We start from the raw sequence: 24718 nt of genomic DNA on the forward strand, positions 1-24718 counted from the left end.
TCACATCAGCTCTACTCATGGCATTTCTATCAAGAACATATGTTAACTGAACGTGGCCCTGCAGTTAAAGCTTCTAGGTTCACGGCCTCGTGCTGTGTGATAGGCTAGATCAGCAGTGTTACTTGGTCAATTTAGATGCTACCGCCTCACTGTGTGTTATGTTGGTATGGAAGAATATGTGGTTTCAGCAGGCTAATGCAATGAGAAGTAATAGAGATCAATCTAGATCCTACTCTGCTTATATCGTGACCTTCTCAGACTGTCCTTGATCTTGAACAACAAATAGTCACTTGATCCCAGTCATAGGCCAGCCATGATCTATCACTCTCAACTTGATATAACCATGAGTAAAATGGTTACTTTAACAGGGAAAAGGTTATTCTACATTATAAACTGGGTGGTTTAAGCCCTGAATGCTGATTGGCTGAAAGCTGTGGTATATCAGGCCGTAAACTATGAGTATGACAAAAACAATACTTTTTACTGTTTTAATTACTTTGGTAATCATTTTGTGGTATATGGCCAATATACCACGGCTCTATCAAGGCACTCCGCGTTGGCCTTATACCACACCCCCTCATGTCCTATTGCATAATTAAACAGTAGGATTATGTAAACTTTTGTGTGCATACTATACAATAGAGATTTTACGACATCTGTGGAAGAAAACAATATGTAAATAATAATACGTAAATAAACTTTGAGTCAAACGCAACTTACATGGTATAGTATTTATGAACGGATCATGTCAACAACACACACTTCTCTGTTACGACTCCTAAAATAGAAAACTGAAATTGTTGTGAAAGTCAAACTTTCTTATCCCCATTTTCAATTGTTATATGGAAAGTAGTACCGACTTCTGGTATCACTCACAAGACAACGGGGTTCTACAAAAAGTTATGTAATTGAAGGTGCAGCTGCCAAAACACTGTGAATTTCTGTTTGATTTGATACTGCATGTTACTGTGTTTTAATTATTTAACAGCTTTTCAACAAAATATATGTTATTTCATTTGCAGCTGAATGTGGTCAGTTAGGTATATTGTTATCTGCATTTTCTTATTTTCTAAATTTATTCATGACATGAAAGTGTAACTCTATTAAATGTTACTCTGGTTTTTCAGATAGGGCTAAATTCAGATGTTCAAATATGTATATGAAAGAGCGGGAAATGTGTGTGTGCGTGTGTGTGAGAAAAAAAAGATAGAGAGAGGACCAATCTCAAACTGAGAATGCCAAAATGAGCTGTGTGGTTAGCAACTAGTTTTCATTCAGTGCTGTTGACTGCAGCTGTTTAAGTTGCACAGACTATAACATATTTGTGTACAAACACACGTACACACACGACATTCAGTTGTACAATTGACAAGGTCTCCCCCTTTCCCTATTGCCTCAGAACTTTCATCTTTTCTCATTGAAAGCCAGCATGAAAACCACGTCCCGATCTCTGTACACTTTCTCAGTCTGTGACAGCATGTCAGTTAGTTGTTGTGTGCACACTAGTGTGTTTTCACTACTATTACGCTGAAGAGAGAACTTCTAATACAGTATCACGACCCAGTCTGATCAGCCAACAACTTGTTGGCAAGCACATGTTAAACACAAAGACTCAAAACAATGCTGCTATCGCCTTTCACTAACCCTTTCTCATGCATAGTTGATGGGCTAAGAATGGCTTATGATATAGTTACAACAGAACTAAGAATGGCTTATGATATAGTTACAACAGAACTAAGAATGGCTTATGATATATTTACAACAGAACTATGAATGGTTTATGATATAGTTACAACAGAACTATGAATGGTTTATGATATAGTTACAACAGAACTATGAATGGTTTATGATATAGTTACAACAGAACTATGAATGGTTTATGATATAGTTACAACAGAAATATGAATGGTTTATGATATAGTTACAACAGAACTATGAATGGTTTATGATATAGTTACAACAGAACTATGAATGGTTTATGATATAGTTACAACAGAACTATGAATGGTTTATGATATAGTTACAACAGAACTATGAATGGTTTATGATATAGTTACAACAGAACTATGAATGGTTTATGATATAGTTACAACAGAACTATGAATGGTTTATGATATAGTTACAACAGAACTATGAATGGTTTATGATATAGTTACAACAGAACTATGAATGGTTTATGATATAGTTACATCAGAACTATGAATGGTTGATGATATAGTTACAACAGAACTATGAATGGTTTATGACAGCTATAACACAGCTAACGTCCCAATCCCACTTGGGCCAATAAATATAACGATAATTACAACCATCAACTATAAATCGTTGGCAAGTCGTCACACTATTATAAAATACTTTATCATTGTACCTATCAATCAACTGATGAACAGTCGAGAAGCAATAGCGTAATGACTCAGATGTCTGTTTGTCGTCCTGCAGACTAATAGCCAGTCAGCTGGAGGGTTTATTTGCATACCCAACAGTCAAAGGGTAGACTGACTGATTGATTTCTGGGAAGATGGCTCTGTGGTTTTGGATAGGGTAGAGGTTAGCTAGCAATCTGGTCAAGTTTACATCGGCAATTTTAGGAGAAATTGATTACGCTTATCAATATAAATATGAATCTGATCTTTTTTATTGCAGTATGTTTTTCGCCACCCTTTAATTCACTGCACACAATTTTGGTTAGGATTGTGTGGTAACTTGTGGTTATGACCAGGATATCAGCAGTTGCTATGATGATGATTGGTGTTGACTGTGTTGTATTGTAGTTAACTATGCTGATTATGATGACTCATTATTATGATGACCAGTTGAGAAGGTTAATTAGAAAATGTCATAAGGATATTTCTGAATTAATGTTAGCAGAAAGCAGTCCCATCAGTCATCAGTTGTATGCATATACAGTATACATGGTAGGACATCTTCTATAACATTAGACAGTTCCCAGTTCCATAGATACAATAGCTAAATGCATGCGTCCTTCTGTCCGTCGGTGGTGTGTGCACATGCGACTGACTGAACTGTCCTGTTGGAGGACTCCTGCGGCTCAGTCTGTCCCAGAGGGCCGAGGGGTTTTTGCGGAGGTGCAGTCATATCGGGACAGAGTAGTTTCTGCCTGCTGGGGCCATGGGCTCACCATCAGCTGTCAGGTGCACATTCACCACACACACACACACACACACACACACACACACACACACACACACACACACACACACACACAGAGAGTTCTAACTATGATAAAGAGCCTTATCACTAGGCAGGTTGGCTAACATTCTGACACATTGCTTATAGCTAAATGTATAATTGGGTCTATTGTTGACTTGTGTTGTTCAACTCGTCATTCTCCTCTGTCTTCCTGCTGCTGATGCCTCCAAACAAAGCCTGTAAGTGTGTGTTCTGTGTGTGTGTTCTGTGTGTGTGTGCTCACGCTCGTGTGTACATAATGTGCGTGGGTGGTTTACATATACATTACGTTTATTACAGTATAACCCCTAAACGGTTTACATTAAAACAAACTCAAAGTTTGGGTTTCTATCTCCTTTCCATCCCCAGAAACCAGTTCTTTAAGGACCGCATCATATTCATCCACGAGTCCAGCCTCAAAGGGAAGGGATGCCTGGTTCGCTGGTATTTTAATATATGAATGATAATTGATGTACTGTATTGATGACTTGATCATTCATTGATTGACTGATGTGTTCCCAGTGTGGCAGGTGTTTCCTGTAGTGTTGCATTGGTGGTGGTGTACATCATGACTGTTACTGGGCGGGGCTGGGTGGCATCGTTATCTGGGGTGAGCGTGGTGTGGCCGTGTGCTTTGTGTGTATTGTTAGATATTACTGCACTGTTGGCGCTAGAAACACAAGCATTTCACTATACCCGCAATAACATCTACGAAACACGTGTATGTGACAAATAACATTTAACTTGACATTGTGTTCCTACACCAGCTAGAGGACTAGCTGGTCAGAGTCAACAGGTCTTTTCTCTCTTTCTTCTCTCTTTCCCTCACCTATTGAGCCTTCGCTCTCCTCCTCTCATCTTTATCTCTCTCTCACCTTCCCGAGTGTTGACTGTCCTCCACTCTCCCTGGTTCTTCTCTCTATCAATCTCCACCTCGTGGTCTCTCTCTGCTTCCTTTCAACTATCCATCTCTTGAGACTCGTCCTTTCTTGTGACACTCTTTCCTTCTGTCTCTCTCTCTGTTCTCAGTATACAGTGCCTTAAGAAAGTATTCAGACCCCTTGACTTTTTCCACATTTTGTTACGTTATGAAGTTATTTTAAAATTGATTAAATTGTTCCCCCCCCCGATCGTGTGTCCCCCCCCCCCATTAATGTCACGCCCTGACCTTAGTTATCTTTGTTTTCTTTATTATTTTGGTTAGGTCAGGGTGTGACGAGGGTGGTTTGTTTAGTTTTTGTATTGTCTAGGGGGTTTTGTATGTCATGTGGTTTTTGTATGTCTAGGGGTTTTTGTAAGTCTAGGTGTTTATATGTCTATGGTTGCCTAGATTGGTTCTCAATCAGAGGCAGCTGTTTATCGATGTCTCTGATTGGGGACCATATTTAGGTAGCCATATTCCTTGGATAGTTTGTGGGTTCTTATTCTATGTTTAGTTGCCTGTCTGCACTAGCCATATTAGCTTCACGGTTTGTTTTGTTGTTTTGTATAGTTTGTTCAGTGTTCTTTCTTTCATTAAAGAAGTATGTACACTTACGACGCTGCGCCTTGGTCTCCTCCATATGACGACCGTGACAAGTAATCTACAAACAATACCCCATAATAACAAAGCAAAAGGTATTCATACCCTTTACTCAGTACTTTGTTGAAGCACCTTTGGCAGCGATTACAGTCTTGAGTCTTCTTGGGTATGACGCTACAAGCTTGGCACACATGCATTTGGGGACTTTCTCCCATTCTTCTCTGCAGATCCTCTCAAGCTCTGTCAGGTTCGATGAGGAGTGTCGCTGCACAGATATTTTCAGTTCTCTCCAGAGATGTTAGATCGGGTTTAAGTCCGGGCTCTGGCTGGGCCACTCAAGGACATTCAGAGACTTGTCCTGAAGCCACTTCTGCGTTGTCTTGGCTGTGTGCTTAGGGTCGTTGTCCTGTTGGAAGGTGAACATTCACCCCAGTCTGATGTACTGAGTGCTCTGGAGCAGGTTTTCATCAATGATCTCTCTGTACTTTGCTCCGTTCATCTTTCCCTGGATCCTGACTAGTCAATCTTGGTTTCATCAGATCAGATAATATTGTTTCTCATGGTCTGAGAGTCCTTTAGGTGCCTTTTGGCACACGTCAATCGGGCTGTCGTGTGCATTTTACTGAGGAGTGGCTTCTGTCTGGCAACTCTACCATAAAGGACTGATGGTCCTTCTGGAAGGTTCTCACATCTCTACAGAGGAACTCTGGAGCTCTGTCAGAGTGACCATCAGGTTCTTGGTCACCTCCCTGACCAAGGCCCATCTCCCCTGATTGCTACCCATTCACCAGATCTGTGCCTCGAAACAATCTACGGACAATTCCTTCAACCTCATGGCTTAGTTTTTACTCTGACATGCACTGTCAACTTTGGGCTCTTATTAAGACAGGTGTGTGCCTTTCCAAATCATGTTCAATCAATTGAATTTACCACAAGTGGACACCAATCAATTTGTAGAAAGGATGATCAATGGAAATGCACCTGAGCTCAATTTTGAGACTCATAGCAAGGGTCTGAATACTTATGTAAATAAGGTATTTCTGTTTTTATTTTTAATAAATGTGCAAACATTTAAAAAATATATATGTTTTTGCTTTGTCATTCTGGGGTATTGTGTGTAGATTAATGAGGAACAAAAATGTATTTAATCCATAAGGTTGTAATTGAACAAAATGTGGAAAAAGTCAAGGGGTCTGAATACTTTCCGGATGCGGTGTAGGTTATGGTTTAAGGACAGGTACGAGAAGAACCCTTTCAACGATGAAGAGGAGATTGGAGCCCTTCTGTTGCCAAAGTCTCAGACCATCAGTGACTCCATAGCAACGGCACCAGCAACACATGACCCCATGTCTCCAGCCAGACACCTGTCACTCACGCAACGCCCAGCCAATCCCTTTGTCTCACTGCATAGATATGAGCTGGACTTGAGTTCCATATTCACAGTCAACCAACTTTAAATCGACCAACTTTGCTGGAAGCAAATGTGCAAAATTCCAAGTTGTCAACAATATGATATGGGTCATGTTTGCAAATGTGAATGCTGTCACAAGGGGATTTCTCAGTGGTCCCTGTGTGTGATTGGGGTCTTCTTCAACATGGGCTCCTTTCCCCCTAACTGTCACAGCAACATGGAAGAGCAATCAATCTGACAGCACAGCAAACATACTTTACTGCAGGCTAAATGTAATCCACACCAAGACACAGGTACTCCTCTCATTTGATCATCTCCTTCACCCCTCTCCACATGCTCCTCTTTCTGTGAGTGTTGTGTGGGTGTTGTGTGAGTGTTGTGTGGGTGTTGTGTGAGTGTTGTGTGGGTGTTGTGTGAGTGTTGTGTGAGTGTTGTGTGGGTGTTGTGTGAGTGTTGTGTGAGTGTTGTGTGGGTGTTGTGTGAGTGTTGTGTGGGTGTTGTGTGAGTGTTGTGTGAGTGTTGTGTGAGTGTTGTGTGGGTGTTGTGTGAGTGTTGTGTGAGTGTTGTGTGGGTGTTGTGTGAGTGTTGTGTGGGTTTGTGTGTAATTATTATATGAAACTCAGCACTGCATCTTTATAGACCAACATCATTTTGATTGTATGTATTTTCAAGATAGTTTTTTATTGACCATTCTGACATATTATTTAAAAAGAAACAAAACGTGTCTACTGTTTTCAAGTGGTATATGACTTTGCAAGCTCAGCTACATTTCAATTTGTTCTCCACAGGAAGGCAATATTCTTTATTACAATCATAATTACCCCATGACTTTAGTAATTACAATGATTATACCTAGGCTACTTACTTTTTTTGCAATATGCCTTAGTTGAAGAATTAGGCACCCAGTATGCTTCTTACATCTTCAGGCTTATTTGAGATCAAGTTTTCCCAATCCTTGAGGCTATATCAATTGCACTTCTTGGACAGGGAATTAGGCCAACCGATTTGTGTCATGAGCATAAAATATCACTGGCAGGATGTATGCTTGATTTGTATCATGAACATAAAATATCACTGGCAGGATGTATGCTTATATTTAGCCCATTACATGGGTTTATATAACTTCAAAGAATTGTTTTGCTCTCTACTACGGTGAATAGATTTTCCCACTTTCCAGGATTGCGGGTGTCCGGTGAGGACTTCCCCCTGCTGTTTACGGGAGGTTTGCGCAGATAAGGTTCACAGAACGTAGCAGGTGCACATCTCTCTACTCGCCCCGCCCCGCCCACTCCACAACTATGATTTAAATTAAGTTGTCACGCTGCATTATGATCTTTCGAGACTGATTGATTTCAAAACTCAAAGGGGTTTCGAGTTTCAGAGGTAAGTCATGGACACTTGCTCTGCTCCCTCTAAAACATATAGGCTACCTGCAGCAAAAGATAAGTTCACATCCAATTAAACTTTTTCAAAAGTGAATGTAGCCTATTATTTAATTATTTTAATAAAATGTACATAATTGAGCTGCAAGTTTACGCAAGCAATTTGACATAAAAAAAATCTAGCCATAATATTTTTGCAGACATTTTTAGGAAAATGTATGTGTGCTGGATCATTTGGAGACTAAATATCTGAGTGCTTGTCTACAGTGTCTCTTGGCTAGAGATGAATCCGGATTCGGACTACGGCATGTCTACAGTGAGCTGTGGAAACGGGAAGCTCCGCTCGTGGCTGATCGAGCAGGTTGACACCGGGAAGTACGCAGGCCTCGTGTGGGAGAACGACGACAAGAGCATCTTTAGGATACCGTGGAAGCACGCAGGCAAGCAGGACTACAACCGAGACGAGGATGCCGCTCTCTTCAAGGTACTGTATTATACGGGGCCTCAACGGAATGTCTCTCAGCTATTGCATTTACGTACTGCATTTGTTAGAGATGTGTATTATACACTTGACCAAAATATTGGACATTTAGTTGTGTTGGTTGCAAACAGAACTATTAGACTATTAGATGAGTTCAGTTCGTGCGCTTTGGGTAGGTTGTGCCAAATCCCAGAAGCACAGGACTTGTCTTCAACTCATTCACAACTGCACCGGTGATTCGTTACCCATATCTCACGGCTCAGCTTTGTGTGACATTCCTGCAGGCTTGGGCGCTGTTTAAGGGCAAGTTTCGCGAGGGCATCGACAAACCTGACCCGCCTACGTGGAAGACGCGCCTGCGGTGCGCACTCAACAAAAGTAACGATTTCGAAGAGCTCGTGGAAAAGAGTCAACTGGACATCTCAGACCCCTACAAAGTCTACCGGATCATACCCGAGGGCGCCAAGAGACGTCAGTATAATTATATTCTATAAATTCTAGAATTCTATCAATTCTACCCAGTATTCTATACATTTAAGTGGCATTCCAATACATGCAATAATAGTTGTATGAATGAAAAGGATGAAAATAAGTTATCGAAAGTTATAAAATCAACTTCTTGTTTTTATCATATACTGTACACCACCATTCAGTAGGAAACAGAGATGCCACCCACTCACTGAATGCCCCGATGGGTTTTTTGTAAGGGGGGGGGAGTGATTGGGTTTTGATAGGGGGGTAGGGTTTTGATAGGGTTTTGATAGGGGCCAGTGAGTTCTGTACAAATACACATCAGTATGCTGGATAATCAGGCTGCCAAACCACAACACACTGTGAATTAGTTACAGCCAACTGTAGGATAAAGTCCTGATTATACTTGTGCATGTGTAATAATGAAGGTATTATTCTCTCATGAACATTGAGAGCACAATGAATGTGTGTGTGTCTGTGTTTTGTTTAAATTATTCCTCCTGTGTAACAGATTTCTTGCTATCAGGATCCAAACAGGAGGATGGTGGCAGCCCGCAGACTCCCCCGAGCTATCCCATGCACCCCTCCTACCCCGCCCTACAGACTCAGGTAACTATTACAAGTGTGTGTGTGTGTGTGTGTGTGTGTGTGTGTGTGTGTGTGTGTGTGTGTGTAGTGTTGGGGAAGATATTCAGAAATATAGTTAACCAATTACTTCACACTGGAAGAAGTTAAGCTACACTAAAGCTCCCCTTAAGAAACATATAGTTTAACTAAAGTTACTGTGAAAAAGTATCAAAACTACATGTCAAATGGCATAGAATACAGATTGCAAGACAGATCACTCTGGAGACAGATATTAACAGAATGTGTCATTTAGCCTATTTAACACAAACTGTGTTTAAAGTGAGAATTAGCCATGTCTGATGCCAAAAAAGAAAGGAAATTCTCTACTTCACCCATCTTTTCTTTTTGCAAAAAAAGTTGTGTGTAGTTCCAGTAGTTAGCTACATGGCAAAAAAAGTTGTGTGTAGTTCCAGTAGTTAGCTACATGGCAAAAAAGTAATTAACTACTAAAAACACTATCTACATTTGAACATAGTTCAACTCCCACTAAGCTACTACTAGATAAATTACTAGTTGAACTACATGTAGTTCACTACTCCCAACACTGCGTGCGTGTGTGTGTGTGTGTGTGTGTATGTGTGTGTGTGTGTGTGTGCGTGCGAGAGAGAGAGCGAGACAGCTGCACAAATCTCTGTCTCTATGTGTGCAGATGTGATGGTTGACTGAGAGGTATATCCCTGTCTCTATGTGTGTAGATGTGATGGTTGACTGAGAGGTATATCCCTGTCTCTATGTGTGTAGATGTGATGGTTGACTGAGAGGTATATCCCTGTCTCTATGTGTGCAGATGTGATGGTTGACTGAGAGGTATATCCCTGTCTCTATGTGTGCAGATGTGATGGTTGACTGAGAGGTATATCCCTGTCTCTATGTGTGTAGATGTCTGGGTACATGTCCAGTGCAGAGCGAGGCTGGATGAGGGACTATCTTCCAGAGCAGACCTCGCTCCCTGAGCTGCCCTATGCCCAGTGTTCCTACCCCTCACGCAGCCTACCCTGGGCCCAGGGCCCCAGCATGGACAACGGTAGGCCCAATACCACCAATACCACAGCATCCATGTTTGTTTGTATGAGAGAATGTAATTTAGGGTGTGTAGATGTGTAGTCAGAATAACCTTTATTCACCAAATACATTTGCATGTACAGGAATTTGACTTGGTGAATTGGTGCAGCCACAATAAACAGGATATACAGACAACATACTGTATGTAGAAGCAGAGTTTACACAAATCCATGTGGTATGTACACTATGTAGACTGTAAGCTAAGAATTACAAGCTACACTATAAACACTAAGTTACATTATAAATGATGTATGTAGAGATGTATAAATAAATAAACTATTTTTTTACAGGATGATGTGCGGTGGGGGAATTATGTAAATGAAAGAGTCAGGATATGAGTGTGTGCAGAGAGTGTAAAGAGCAATTTTCCGTTCTAGGACGATAGACTATGCACTATGAATTAGAAAATGTATCGTGGACCAGGTGGCCCAGTTGGTGAGGGTCAACCAGCTATTCAGGTGGTGGAAGTTATGTTCACATGGGCCTACATGCTAACTTGACATTGCTCAAATAACTTGCTTTTCACGCGATTGTCGATTCGACCCATGATATTTGTGTGTATGCCGTTCTGTTGTGTGTTGGAATAAGTGCCTTTATTCAGGTACTGTCTCTCTGTGTTTGCAGGGTACCAGATCACAGGGTCCTTCTACACCTACCCTACTGATGGCCAGCCCTCCTCCTTCACACTGGACACCAGCATGAGATCAGCCGAGGCACTCTCAGGTACAATATACAGTGTACACACACACTTATTTACTTCACGTATGACTTGCCAATAATATATTTTGTTCCACGTAATTGGTATTATATTGTGTTAGCTCTGACCATTACTCCCTCCTCCACCCCAGATATGCGGTTACATGTGTCGGTGTTCTACCGGGACTCATTGTGGAGGGAGGTGACCACCTCTAGTCCTGAAGGCTGTCGCATCACTCCCTGCTCCCCAGACGACAAGCTCTATTCCCCCACTGGAGGTCCAGACCTGGTGCCCCTACCCCTGGACAGCCTCCCAGCCCTGGGGAGGGGGGAGGAGTGCCCTCCCAGCCCACCTGGTGGTACCCTGGAGAGGGGCGTGCTGCTATGGATGGCCCCAGATGGCCTCTACGCTCGTCGGCTGTGCCAGGAGAGAGTGTTCTGGGAGGGAGGGTTATCGCCCTACGGAGATAAACCCAACAAGCTGGAGAGAGAACACACCTGTAAACTACTGCATACACAGGACTACTTTGCAGGTGAGTTAACGTACACTGCAAGCAGGCAGGCGGGCATGCACCCACGCACGTGTCACATTCACTGGCAAACCAAACCACTCTCTGTTGTCATGCTGTTTCCTGGTCATGAACAGGAAGCAGATACGTCCTCATTTCCTTGAAATATGACGAGATTACCTCCATAATCCCCAACACACACTTTTAAGAATGACACATGACACACAGTAGTGACCTCATCCCCACCCACCTACCACAGATGTGTTCAGCCTGATTGGTCTAATTTGCATATAGAACCAGGGGTTTCCATCCAGTCACACAACCTCTAAACTCACCACCACACCAGCTCATAAGAATTCCCTTTGACCAAAATGTATTAACCCTTTATCGACCCAATGTCCCCTCCCTGCGAACCGATCTATATACACAACCCTACCCTCTTTCTCCCTCCCTGCAATCTGTCCTCTCTACCTATCCATCTCTACCTCACCTCTCTCCCTCCCTGTTTGTCTCGGAGCTGCAGGGCTATGACCTTCACAGTAGGCCCCCTCCACACCTCTCCTCTGTACCTAACCATCTCCACCTCACCTCACCTCCCTCCCTGTTTGTCTCAGAGCTGCGGGGCTATGCCCACCACGTCTCTCCTCTGTACCTAATCTAACCATCTCCACCTCACCTCACCTCCCTCCCTGTTTGTCTCAGAGCTGCGGGGCTATGCCCACCACGTCTCTCCTCTGTACCTAATCTAACCATTTCCACCTCACCTCCCTCCCTCCCTGTTTGTCTCAGAGCTGCGGGGCTATGCCCACCACGTCTCTCCTCTGTACCTAATCTAACCATTTCCACCTCACCTCACCTCCCTCCCTGTTTGTCTCAGAGCTGCAGGGCTATGCCCGCCACGTCTCTCCTCTGTACCTAACTTAACCATCTAGACCCTATTAACCACTTATTTCTCTGTCTACCAGAGCTGCAGGGCTATGCCCTCCACGGCCGGCCCCCTCCACGTCTCCAGGTGCTGCTGAGTTTTGGAGACGAGTGTCTGGACCCACAGAGACAGAGGAGGACCCTCACTGTACAGGTACAGTATATAACTATCACCTAATATTAATATGACCTCTACTACCTGTATTCAGCCACTCTCTCTACTTTACCCAAACCCCATCCCCTAAACCTGGCCCTCTTTCCACCCCCTAACCTCCCTCCATTCTACTAAAATCAAACTGTATTTGTCACATGCTTCGTAAACAATAGGTGTAGACCAGTGGTGTAAAGTACATAAGTAAAAATACTTTAAAGTACATCTTAAGTCGTTTTTTGGAAATCTGTACTTTACTTTTTATATTTTTGACAACTTTCACTTTTACTTCACTACATTCCTAAAGAAAATAATGTACTTTTTACAGCATACATTTCCCTGACACTCAAAAGTACTCGTTACATGATGAATGCTTAGCAGGACAGGAAAATGGTCCAATTGACACACTTATCAAGATAACACGTGGCATCCCTACTGACTCTGACTCACTAAACACAAATGCATCATTTGTAAATGATATCTGAGTGTTGGGGTGTGCCCCTAGCTATCTGTAAATGATATCTGAGTGTTGGGGTGTGCCCCTAGCTATCTGTAAATGATATCTGAGTGTTGGAGTGTGCCCCTAGCTATCTGTAAATGATATCTGAGTGTTGGAGTGTGCCCCTAGCTATCTGTAAATGATATCTGAGTGTTGGAGTGTGCCCCTAGCTATCTGTAAATGATATCTGAGTGTTGGGGTGTGCCCCTAGCTATCTGTAAATGATACCTGAGTGTTGGGGTGTGCCCCTAGCTATCTGTAAATGATATCTGAGTGTTGGGGTGTGCCCCTAGCTATCTGTAAATGATATCTGAGTGTTGGGGTGTGCCCCTAGCTATCTGTAAATGATATCTGAGTGTTGGTGTGTGCCCCTAGCTATCTGTAAATGATATCTGAGTGTTGGGGTGTGCCCCTAGCTATCTGTAAATGATATCTGAGTGTTTGGGTGTGCCCCTAGCTATCTGTAAATGATATCTGAGTGTTGGGGTGTGCCCCTAGCTATCTGTAAATGATATCTGAGTGTTTGGGTGTGCCCCTAGCTATCTGTAAATGATATCTGAGTGTTGGGGTGTGCCCCTAGCTATCTGTAAATGATATCTGAGTGTTGGGGTGTGCCCCTAGCTATCTGTAAATGACATCTGAGTGTTGGAGTGTGCCCCTAGCTATCTGTAAATGATATCTGAGTGTTGGAGTGTGCCCCTAGCTATCTGTAAATGATATCTGAGTGTTGGAGTGTGCCCCTAGCTATCTGTAAATGATATCTGAGTGTTGGAGTGTGCCCCTAGCTATCTGTAAATTATATCTGAGTGTTGGGGTGTGCCCCTAGCTATCTGTAAATGATATCTGAGTGTTGGAGTGTGCCCCTAGCTATCTGTAAATGATATCTGAGTGTTGGAGTGTGCCCCTAGCTAATCGTACATTTTTAAAACAAGAAAATGGTGTCGTCTGCTTTGATTAATATAAGGATTTTGAAATGATTTATATTTCTACTTTTGATACTTAAGTATATTTTAGAGCTGACATTTACTTTTGATACTTAAGTATATTTAGAACCAAATACTTTTAGACTTTTACTAAAGTAGTATTTTACTGGGTGACTTTCACTTTTACTTGAGGAACGTTCTATTAAGAGATCTATACTCATACTCAAGTATGACAGTTGGGTACTTTTTCCACCACTGGTGTAGACTAACAGGGAAACACTTACTTACGGGCCCTTCCCAACAATGCAAAGAGAAGAAAGTTGGCATTTTCACTGCTCTGATGACAGGTAATTGTCTACCCTAATACAGGAGTAATAAAGGCCTAGTGCACAATTTTTTTGTTAAATATACAGTACCAGTCCAAAGTTTGGACACACCTACTCATTCAAGGGTTTTTCTTTATTTGGACTGTTTTCTACATTGTAGAATTATAGTGAAGACATCACAACTATGAAATAACACAAATGGAATTATGTACAGTGTTATATGTGTTATTTCATAGTTTTGATGTCTTCACTATTATTCTACAACGTGGTAAATAGTAAAAAGAAAAACCCTTGAATGAGTAGGTATGTCCAACCTTTGGACTGGTACTGTATATACACTACCATTCAAAAGTTTGGGGTCACTTCGAAATGTCCTTGGTTTTTTTTGTCCATTAAAATAACATGAAATTGATCAGAAATACAGTGTAGACATTGTTAATGTTGTAAATGACTATTGAAGCTGGAAACGGCTGATTTTTAATGGAATATCTACATAGGCGTACAGAGCCCGTTATCAGAAAACATCACTCCTGTGTTTCAATGGCACGTTGTGTTAGCTAATCCAAGTTTGTCATTTTAAAAGGCTAATTGATCATGAGAAAACCTTTTTGAAATTATGTTAGCACAGCTGAAAACTGTTGTTCAACTTTTGAACGGTAATGTATAAATTTAGTAAAAAACATTTTTCGGGGGGGTATTTATCAGGGGTTGCTGCAGCTCCCTCAGCGCCCCTACGTCCCGTGTCTATGCCCCATTACCACCGGCTCCCAGTGACACCAGTACTGATCCCTGCTGTTCCCCTCCGCCCCTGCAGGTGGAGCCCATGTTTGCCAGGCAACTCCTATACTACACCCAGCACCAGCAGACCAGCGGACACTACTACCGCAGCTACGACCTCTCCCTCCCAGGGGTCACGGAACACAGCATGACACCTGCTTTAACCGAGGACTACCAGAGGGTCATCACGCATCACCATAGCAACACCCTGCAGGACTGACATATTTGGCCAGCTCTGATCACAGTCAGACTGCGGTGCAGGATATGGGGAGAGGAGGAGATGGGAGAAAGCCTGCGGAGAGGAGGAGAGTCGTTTCCCTGTTCTCTGGATCCCAGATTTCACTCAAAGCCGAAGCAGAACTATGCCACTCCAATCCAAGACAAACTGAACCAACCCAGGTTGAACTGAACCAAGCCAGACTGAACTGAACCTAGGCAGGCCAGACTGAACCAAGCCAGGCCAGACTGAATTGAACCAAGCCAGGCTATGGAGGAACATACCCCGGGACCACTGAAGAGATTGTAACAGATAGTTGTATATTGTAGATGTGTTTGTGTGTTGTAAGGACTCGAGGGAATCAATGTTCCAAATTTGATTTGGAACAAACTTGATTTCAACAACTCAGGGAGCCGTCCTTTGGCCGTAGAGACTCAAACTTGATTGACATTTTGTGTTTCAACGTCCACTTTCTGACAGCAAAAGAACTGACAGCTGTAGTGATTGTATTGACAGGTTTTTTTATGTACTTAATTGTGTTTGCTCAATTTCTTCTGTAACTATGTTAGACATTTTACCTGACTACTGTTGCTACTACTGTATGTAGATTTCCCAGCATCAATACTGAATAATAAGGAATACTGTAATAGAGATGACCAAAGACGGCCTCTGAGATTGAACCACACTGAAACACTGACTAGCATGCTGAATCTTCGATAAACTCAGTGAGATTGAACCACACTGAAACACTGACTAGCATGCTGAATCTTCGATAAACTCAGCGAGATTGAACCACTCTGAAACACTGACTAGCATGCTGAATCTTCGATAAACTCAGCGAGATTGAACCACTCTGAAACACTGACTAGCATGCTGAATCTTCGATAAACTCAGCGAGATTGAACCACTCTGAAACACTGACTAGCATGCTGAACCCTTCAATAAGCTCAGTCTGTCATACATACGGAACATGTTCTGTAATAGAAAAATAAAAGATTGTACCAACGCAAAAATTTTGCATTTTTTGAGACATACATAGACACTCAATCAAATAGCTAGAGGGCTCATGTTAGACAAGGGATTTGTGGTGAAGTGACATCCTTCGGATGTGTGCATGTGTTTACGTGTGTGTGTGTGTGTGTGCTTTTGTGCGTCTGTTTACAGGAAGCCTGGTTCAGATGCAGGATGACGCTGGTTAATCAAACACACTCACAGGAGAACGCTGTCATAAACAATGTGTGATGACATCACCAGGGGGAAGAGGAAGAGGTTGGCCACTCTTTCCATCCCAACGGGGCCCTAAGAGCCTTAGCGTTTAGAACTGATACAAGTGTTTCCTGGGGTGCCTCTACATGCGCTGACTACATTTCAATTTCCATGGAAGAACAGTGAAAAACCCTGAGTAGAATTCTCAATCACTGGCTGACTGATAGAGTAAACAAGACTGGGTAGTACTGATAAAGTAAATAAGACTGGGTAGTACTTTCAATTGTAATATGCTGTAATATATGTAATAGTAACAATGTACTATATTTTGGGGGGGAAATGGTTATAGATTAAAAAGTCTTCTAAATTACACTGATATGTATAACAACCATTAGTGAACAGGTGTACCATTGTAAGGAAGGACAGAGTTGAACCACCCTTAAGGATGAGACACCATACAACAGGTTTATAAGATGTCTGATAAGAATGATCAAAGAAAATAAATGAACTTGTTTGACCATTTGTTCCACCACCTACCTACACAATCCCTATGTAACCTGTGGTTCTTCCCATTACAGCCTTATTACCAAAATCACCTATTTCAAAGAATCCACCTTGATTGATGTAAACATGTTTTCACCTGCGTCCCAAATGGAACAGTGTGGTGTAAAAACTCCCCTCCCCACCTCACGTCTCCGGGTGTAAACAGTACCGGTTGTGGAAGGATGAGACCTGAGGGCTTTGAACATACTGCTGATGTGAATGAATCCGTGGGTGGACACTAAGTTTAGAACAGACCAGAAAGAAGAGAGAATCAAAACAACCGCAGTCTAAATGGCTTTTCCCCTGCCTCGCCTGGGGTTATGGTTCTGCTGATGATAATGTCCCCTGCCTGGGGTTATGGTGCTGCTGATGAAATGTCCCCTGCCTGGCCTGGGGTTATGGTTCTGCTGATGATAATGTCCCCTGCCTGGCCTGGGGTTATGGTGCTGCTGATGATAATGTCCCTTGCCTGGCCTGGGGGTATGGTGCTGCTGATGATCATGTCCCCTGCCTGGGGTTATGGTTCTGCTGATGATAATGTCCCCTGCCTGGCCTGGGGTTATGGTGCCGCTGATGATAATGTCCCCTGCCTGGGGTTATGGTGCTGCTGATGAAATGTCCCCTGCCTGGCCTGGGGTTATGGTGCTGCTGATGAAATTTCCCCTGCCTGGCATGGGGTTATGGTGCTGCTGTTGATAATGTAGCTCACACGATGCAATTTGGCTTAGCTTTTTCTCGATCAGTTGATAGTGGCAATGAGAAGATTAGCACATTTTTGGGTTTGTTTTGTCGATAAGAACATTTCAATCTCATATTTTATTATAATTTTTGGTTAGATTAGCGGCTAAATTCTTGGATTCGGCTATTTCAGCCACACCCATGCTGACAGGTGTATAAAAATTAGTACAGAGCCATGCAATCTCCATAGACAAACACTGACAGGAGATTGGCCTGTACTGAAGAGCTCATTGACTTTCAATGTGGCACCGTCATAGGATGCTACTTTTCCAACAAGTCAGTTCGTAACATGTCTGCCCTGCTAGAGCTGCCCTGGTCAACTGTAAGTGCTGTTATTGTGAAAAAGTGAAAAGGTCTAGGAGCAATAACGGCTCAGCTGCAAAGTGGTAGGCCACACAAGCTCACAGAACAGTACCGGCAAGTGCTGAAGCTTGTCAAAATCATCTGTCCTTGGTTGCAACACTCACTATCGAGTTCCAAACCGTCCCTGGAAGCAAATTCAGCAGAAGAACTGTTCGTTGGGAGCATCATGAAATGGGTTATCATGGCTGAGCAGCCAGACACAAGCCTAAGATCACCATGCGCAATGCCAAGCTTGCCGCTATTGGACTCTGGAGCAGTGGAAACGTGTTCTCTGGAGTGATGAATCACGCGGCTGGGTCGTGGCTGGGTCTTTCAGCATGACAATGATCCCAAACACACCGCCCGGGCAATGAAGGAGTAGCTTCGTAAGAAGCATTTCAAGGTCCTGGAGTGGCCTAGCCAGTCTCCAGATCTCAACCCCATAGAAAATCTTTGGAGGGAGTTGAAAGTCTGTGTTGCCCAGCAACAGCCCCAAAACATCTCTGCTCTAGAGGAGATCTGCATGGAGGAATGGGCCAAAATACCAGCAACAGTGTGTGAAAAGCTTGTGAAGACTTACAGAAAACTTTTGACCTCTGTCATTGCCAACAAAGGGTATATAACAAAGTATTGAGATAAACTTTTGTTATTGACCAAATACTTATTTTCCACCATAATTTGCAAATAAATTCATTATAAATCCTACAATGTGATTTTCTGGATTTTTTTTTCTAATTTTGTCTGTCATAGTTGAAGTGTACCTATGATGAAAATTACAGGCCTCTCTCATCTTTTTAAGTGGGAGAACTTGCACAATTGGTGGCTGACTAAATACTTTTTTGCCCCACTGTACGTCAATGATAGATTCAGATTTGGTCCCTTCCATCTGTCGTTAACATCAAGGCCAGGGTGGACTGACCAACTTTCAACTACTTTTCAACGTCCATGGACGTCTCGTGTCGGTCAGTGCTCAGTGAGTGAGGCTGCTGGTTACAGTCAATTAAAAATTGAGGGGGCTGATGGGTAGGTGTCAGTAAGAGCTGGGAGAGGTGACATAACTTCAGATGAGAGAGAGAGGCAAAGGGAGGAAGGGGTTGCTGAATATAACAGTATGCCAGTGGAAGGAATGACAGTAGCAGGGCTCCCAACTGTGGTTTGTGACTATTGAGATTTCCCATTGTAGTCAATTCAGTTGCTGTAATTCTGTTAGATGTTTTTGTAATTGTTTTTGAGTTTTAATCACTTAATAATTCATGAACAAAATTGATATCAGTAAAATCACTATAATTGATGATACAGTATGTGGGTATTTGGTAACAGAATTACAAGGCAATATTTCTTCAAATTAAAGACGGGAAAACAATTCCTCCAAAACTAAATATAAGTGTTGATATTAGTTGGCAGGGTAATTTACATCAACATTATTGTGTTTTGATGTATTTATAATACATTTTAAGACTTTTTCTGATAGATGTTGTTTTTAAGACCCCTTTTCCATCTGTTTATCCAGAAATCAAAGCATTTACTTATGCCTCATTTTTAAGATGGAAAATGGCTGAAAAAGGTATCTATGACTTAATTTGCCAATAATATTGACTCTTCACTTTCATTTGACACTCAATCTTATATGGTCCTATAAACTTAATGTTTTGGTGCTCATGGGTTCTTTTTGATGGAAAGACCCAGAGTAATTACATGGTTAATCTGGGCAGTCCCTCTACTGTAGAATCATGCTAATTATAATATTCTCCAATCAGCATCCAGTCCCTTTTGGCTAGGCTGGTTTTAGAGGCAGGACTGTCTCTACTCTCTCCTCCTAAGAAATATGGCAGAGCCAGCCAACAGCTCTCTGAATGTTCATAAAGAAACTGCAGGTGTGTCATTATGTGTTATATGTGGAATTTGTCTGAAAATGTTTCAGTGCTGTTCTGTCCTCAAATTAAAAGACCTGCCAATTAAAATACACATTTAAATTGATTCTGTTCTTGTGACCTGTCACTTTTCACCTTATCACTGTAACATACTACCTTATTGAATGGTTTATTACACATTGCTGCCATTGTCATATCTACTCACACCCTACCCAACCCCTCACTCAGACCATACAGTGTCCTTGACCTTGATTAGGCTTGTCCCATAGAAGGTTGTGCAGAGACAGTGAATGAGTGAACGTTAGAGAGACATCTCTGTCCCATAGACGGTAGAACCCCAGCCATAGATTAGCCACTGCATCAATTCAGGAGATCATTGCACTCACAGCTCACACATAGTCTGGCACTAGTATAAGGTAGGGCCAGTTAGACAGGGATGGGGTGTTAGTAGAGTGGGGTAGGGTAGGAAGTTGTGAACCGTTCTGCAAGATAGACAGCAAGAGGAGTGGTCTCTGCTAATTCCATACTGGCTGTAAAAAAATATAGGACAGATTCGGTTGTAGGTGGATGGTTGCGGTTTTGCAGTATTTATGTGGTTGGATGTTTTAACCTTTATTTAACTAAGCAAGTCAGTTAAGAATGTACTGTATGTACTTAACTATACTCTACTCTGCTGTGCTTTATTGTGCTGTACTGTGATGTCCAAACTTGTGAAACATTAGGTGAATGACATTCAAATCCATAATTATGCATTTCTGTATAGTACAGATCAGGGACCCATGAGTTTGAGTTTGAGTTCATTTTTATTTTTACAGGGACAGTGCACATTAATCAACATTTCAGTAAAAGTGCCGGTTTTAGCCAACCGGCTAATTTTCAACCGCAGTCCCTGGGCAGGTTATTAAAAACAATTACAATATAGACAATAGCAACATAGAACAAGCAAGACATAGCATACAGACAGAGCAGCATAAAACAAAAAGCAGCAAGACAAAATTCATAAAAGCAACAAAGTGTTTCCACACCTCACAAGCTACAGACAACAGACAACATGGAGTGGCAACACACAGCTAGGGACCATGTTCACAAATCTGATTGACCTTTAGCCATGTCTTCAAGCATTTTGTGAAAGTGTGATATGTGGTGCAGTTATGTGTGTCTGATGGCAGTGTATTCCAGACATGACATTAGTTTGTTCTTTACTTTAATTCTGTAACCAGGTGTAAATCCACTTCACTTACTGTATTTCAATAACAAAAATAGATTTGATCAAACTCAAGGTGTCATTTCATAGGTGATTTCTGCAGACGTCTTTCAATCTTAATTAGGAGCAGATATTTAACTGGGTTTTTGGAAAACATTGCCGCATAAAAGCCTGAGGGAGATTTTACCACAATTCTGTTACCAAAGTTTGCATCTGGAATGTTCTTCCACTAAATTTGTATATTTTTTCAGTGGATTGTTGAAAGTCATCCCTGTGCAAAGAGTAGTAGAGTTTGTTTAAGTTTTGAAATAAATGTTTTTTTTGGCATAGATTTTAAGGTGAAAAAAGCGTAATTCCATTGCCGTGGAATTGCCCCTCAGCAAATTAGTGTACATATCTAAGATAAAAAATGTGATTAGTGTGAGAAAAGGCAAATTTCCAGTCTACTATAGATCTTATAACAATTGAACAAAAGGCTGTGAAAGCTTATCGAGACAAGTAAATAGGCATTGCAAATTATTTGATAGATAGAGATACTATAATGCCATTATATTAATGTTGAAGAGACGTACAGACGTTTGGCTCATCTCTTGACAGGCTGGACATTAGAGGGCTGGAAACAGGTGAGTTGGAGCTGCATACTGCTCTTAAACCTATTTAGCAACTCCTCGAGAAACCTACAGACAGAGAGACAGACAGAGAGAAAGAACGAAAAAAAAGAGATGGAAGCAGGGAAAGAAAGAGGTAGAATCATGATATTAAATGAGGGTGCAACTGGAGATATTTCAGTACCAACCAAAACTGTTTTTGAATTCAATATTTTTGAATTTCTAATGCACAAATTGAATAATTGAATTCATAAATTAAACTTCTATTTCAGGATCTGAAACTGAATTGACTGAAAATTGCATTCAGTTTTTAAATTATATTTAAATTTGATTGAATATTCAAATTCAAAGCTACAATATGTACAGTGCCAGTCAAAAGTTTGGACACTTATTCATTCAAGTTTTTTTAGTTTTTAAAACAATTTTCTACATTGTAGAATAATAATGAAGATATCAAAATGATTAAATAACACATATGGAATCATGTAGTCACCAAAGTGTTCAACAAATCTAAAAATATGTTACATTTTAGATTCTTCAAAGTAGCCACCCTTTGCCTTGATGACAGATTTGCACACGCTTGGCATTCTCTCAACCAGCTTCACTTGGAATGCTTTTCCAACAGGAGTTCCCACATATGCTGAGCACTTGTTGGTTGCTTTTCCTTCTCTCTGCGGTCCAACTCATCCCAAACCATCTCAATTAGGTTGAGGTCGGGTGATTTTAGAGGCCAGGTCATCTGATGCAGCACTCCATCACACTCCTTGTTGGTCAAAACATCCTTACACAGCCTGGAGGTGTGTTGGGTCATTTTCCTGTTGAAAAACAAATGAAAGACCCACTAAGCCAAACCAGATGGAATGGGTATCATTGCAGAATGCTGTGGTAGCCATGCTGGTTAAGTGTGCAATGAATTCTAAATAAATCCCAAACAGTGTCACCAGCAAAGCAGCCCCACAACATCACACCTCCCCCTCCATGCTTCACGGTGGGAACCACACATGTGGAGATCGTCCGTTCACCTTCTCTGCGTCTCACAAAGACACGGCAGTTGGAACCAAAAATCTCAAATTTGGACTCATCAGACCAAAGGACAGATTTCCACCAGTCTAATGTCCATTGCTTGTGTTTTTGGCCCAAGCCAGTCTCTTCTTATTATTGGTGTCCTTTAGTAAGGGTTTCTTGGCAATTCTACCATGAAGGCCTGATTCACGCAGTCTCCCCCTGAACAGTTGATGTTGAGATGTCTGTTACTTGACCTCTGTGAAGCATTTATTTGGGCTGCAATTTCTGAGGCTGAACTTATCCTCTGCAACAAAGGTAACATTGGGTCTTCCTTTCCTGTGGCAGTCCTCATCAGAGCCAGTTTCATCACAGCGCTTGATGGGTTCTTTTAAAGTTCTTGAAATGATTGACTGACCTTCATGTCTTAAAGTAATGATGGACTGTCATTTCTCTTTGCTTATTTGCTCTGTTCTTGCCATAATATGGTCTTGGTCTTTTACCAAATAGGGTTATCTTCTGTATACCACCCCTACCTCATCACAACACAACTGATTGGCTCAAACGCATTAAGAAGGAAATAATCTTTTAACAAGGAACACCTGTTAATTGAAATGCATTACCTCATGCAGCTGGTTGAGAGAATGCCAGGAGTGAGCAAAGCGGTCATCAAGGCAAAGGGTGGCTACTTTGAAGAATTTCAAATATAAAATATATTTTGATTTGTTTAACACTTTTTTGGTTACTACATGATTCCATATGTGTTATTTCATAGTTTGGATGTCTTCACTATTATTCTACAATGTAGAAAATATCAAAAATAAAGAAAAACCCAGGAATGAGTATGCGTGTCCAAACTTTTGTATTTGGGCGATCTTTTTAGGCGACCCGACCAAATTTACATAGAAATGTGAGTTATAGATCATTCTCATTCAAAGCAAGTCTAAGAAGCGGTAGATCGGTTCCACGTGTGTTTTTTCTATGCTTCCTGTTCTTACGTTTCATTTTTGCGTATTTTACTTATGGTTTTATGGTTGCTTCAAACAGTTGAAAATACAATATTGTTGGTTATGGAAAAAATATTTCACAGCGGATGGTACAATGACTCTCTACACTATACTTGCTTGTTTTGTCAAACTGAAATTAGGCAAACTATTAGTATTTCAGCAACCAGGAAATGTCAGAGCGATATCTGCATAGTGCATCTTTAATATTTATGCATTCTGCTTCAATATGGTAAATATTGCAGTCATTGTCTGTGTATCAAGTTAATAAACTATTTGTATTTGTATTTTATTAGGGATCCCCATTAGCTGCTTCCAAGGCAACAGCTACTCCAAACACATTAAAACTTGTATTACACATAAAACAAAAGCTAAAACAGTACATCATATAACACTGTCACACCACCACATATCCACAACACAAAATGTATGATACCACTACACAACAATATTACAATGTACGTGTGTGTGTAGAGTGCGTGTGCGTTGTGTGTCACAATAATATTACAATGTACTTGTGTGTGTATGCGTGTGTCTGTACCTGTGTGTGTGTCACTCCACAGTCCCTGCCGTTCCATAAGGTGTACTTCTATCCCCCCCCTGATTCTACTGCTTGCATCAGTTAGCTGATGTGGATTAGAATTCCATTTAGTCATGACTCTATGTAGTACTGTGCACCTCCCATAGTCTGTTCTGGACTTGGGGATTATGAAGAGACCTCTGGTGGCATGTCTTCTAGAGTATGCATGGGTGTCAGAGCTGTGTGCTAGTAGTTTAAAACAGACAGCTCGGTGCATTCAGAATGTCAACACTCCTTACAAAAACAAGTAGTGATGAAGTCAATCTCTCCTCCACTTCAAGCCATGAGAGATTGCCATGCATATCATTAATGTTAGCTTTCCGTGTACATTTGAGGACCAGCAGCGCTGGCAAATTTCCTAAGTCTCTCTTTGTGACACCTGACCACACGACTGAACAGTAGTCCAGATGTGACAAAACTAGGGTCTGTAGGTCCTGCCTTGTTGACAGTGTT

The 24718-nt window shown here is 41.6% G+C and overlaps 2 protein-coding genes across 9 annotated transcripts in view; one reads left to right on the plus strand and one right to left on the minus strand.

The window, feature by feature from the left end:
* Positions 1-7444: 7444 nt before the first annotated feature.
* LOC109902787 (interferon regulatory factor 4) lies at positions 7445-16180 on the plus strand. 3 transcript variants are annotated; one of them, XM_020499429.2, is made up of 9 exons: positions 7445-7505; positions 7772-7988; positions 8270-8456; positions 8968-9065; positions 9963-10107; positions 10770-10868; positions 10994-11374; positions 12316-12428; positions 14988-16180. In XM_020499429.2, the coding sequence occupies exons 2-9, from the start codon at positions 7788-7790 to the stop codon at positions 15168-15170; spliced, it is 1407 nt and encodes a 468-aa protein (XP_020355018.1). In that variant the 5' UTR covers positions 7445-7505; positions 7772-7787; the 3' UTR covers positions 15171-16180. The 3 variants fall into 3 exon arrangements, with proteins under 3 accessions (XP_020355018.1, XP_020355019.1, XP_031641601.1); XM_020499430.2 differs by having other exon boundaries at positions 8983-9065; XM_031785741.1 differs by having other exon boundaries at positions 7500-7988.
* A 4982-nt stretch (positions 16181-21162) lies between these two features.
* LOC109903025 (exocyst complex component 2-like) overlaps positions 21163-24718 on the minus strand; it is a 109129-nt gene continuing 105573 nt past the window's right edge. For all 6 annotated transcript variants that reach the window (XM_031785731.1, XM_031785734.1, XM_031785730.1 and 3 more), the window contains one exon: positions 21163-21748. In XM_031785731.1, the coding sequence (XP_031641591.1) occupies positions 21655-21748 (94 nt within the window). In that variant the 3' untranslated portion in view covers positions 21163-21654. The remainder of the gene's footprint in view (positions 21749-24718) is intronic.

This window comes from Oncorhynchus kisutch, linkage group LG13 (assembly GCF_002021735.2).
Source record: "Oncorhynchus kisutch isolate 150728-3 linkage group LG13, Okis_V2, whole genome shotgun sequence".
NCBI lineage: Eukaryota > Metazoa > Chordata > Actinopteri > Salmoniformes > Salmonidae > Oncorhynchus > Oncorhynchus kisutch.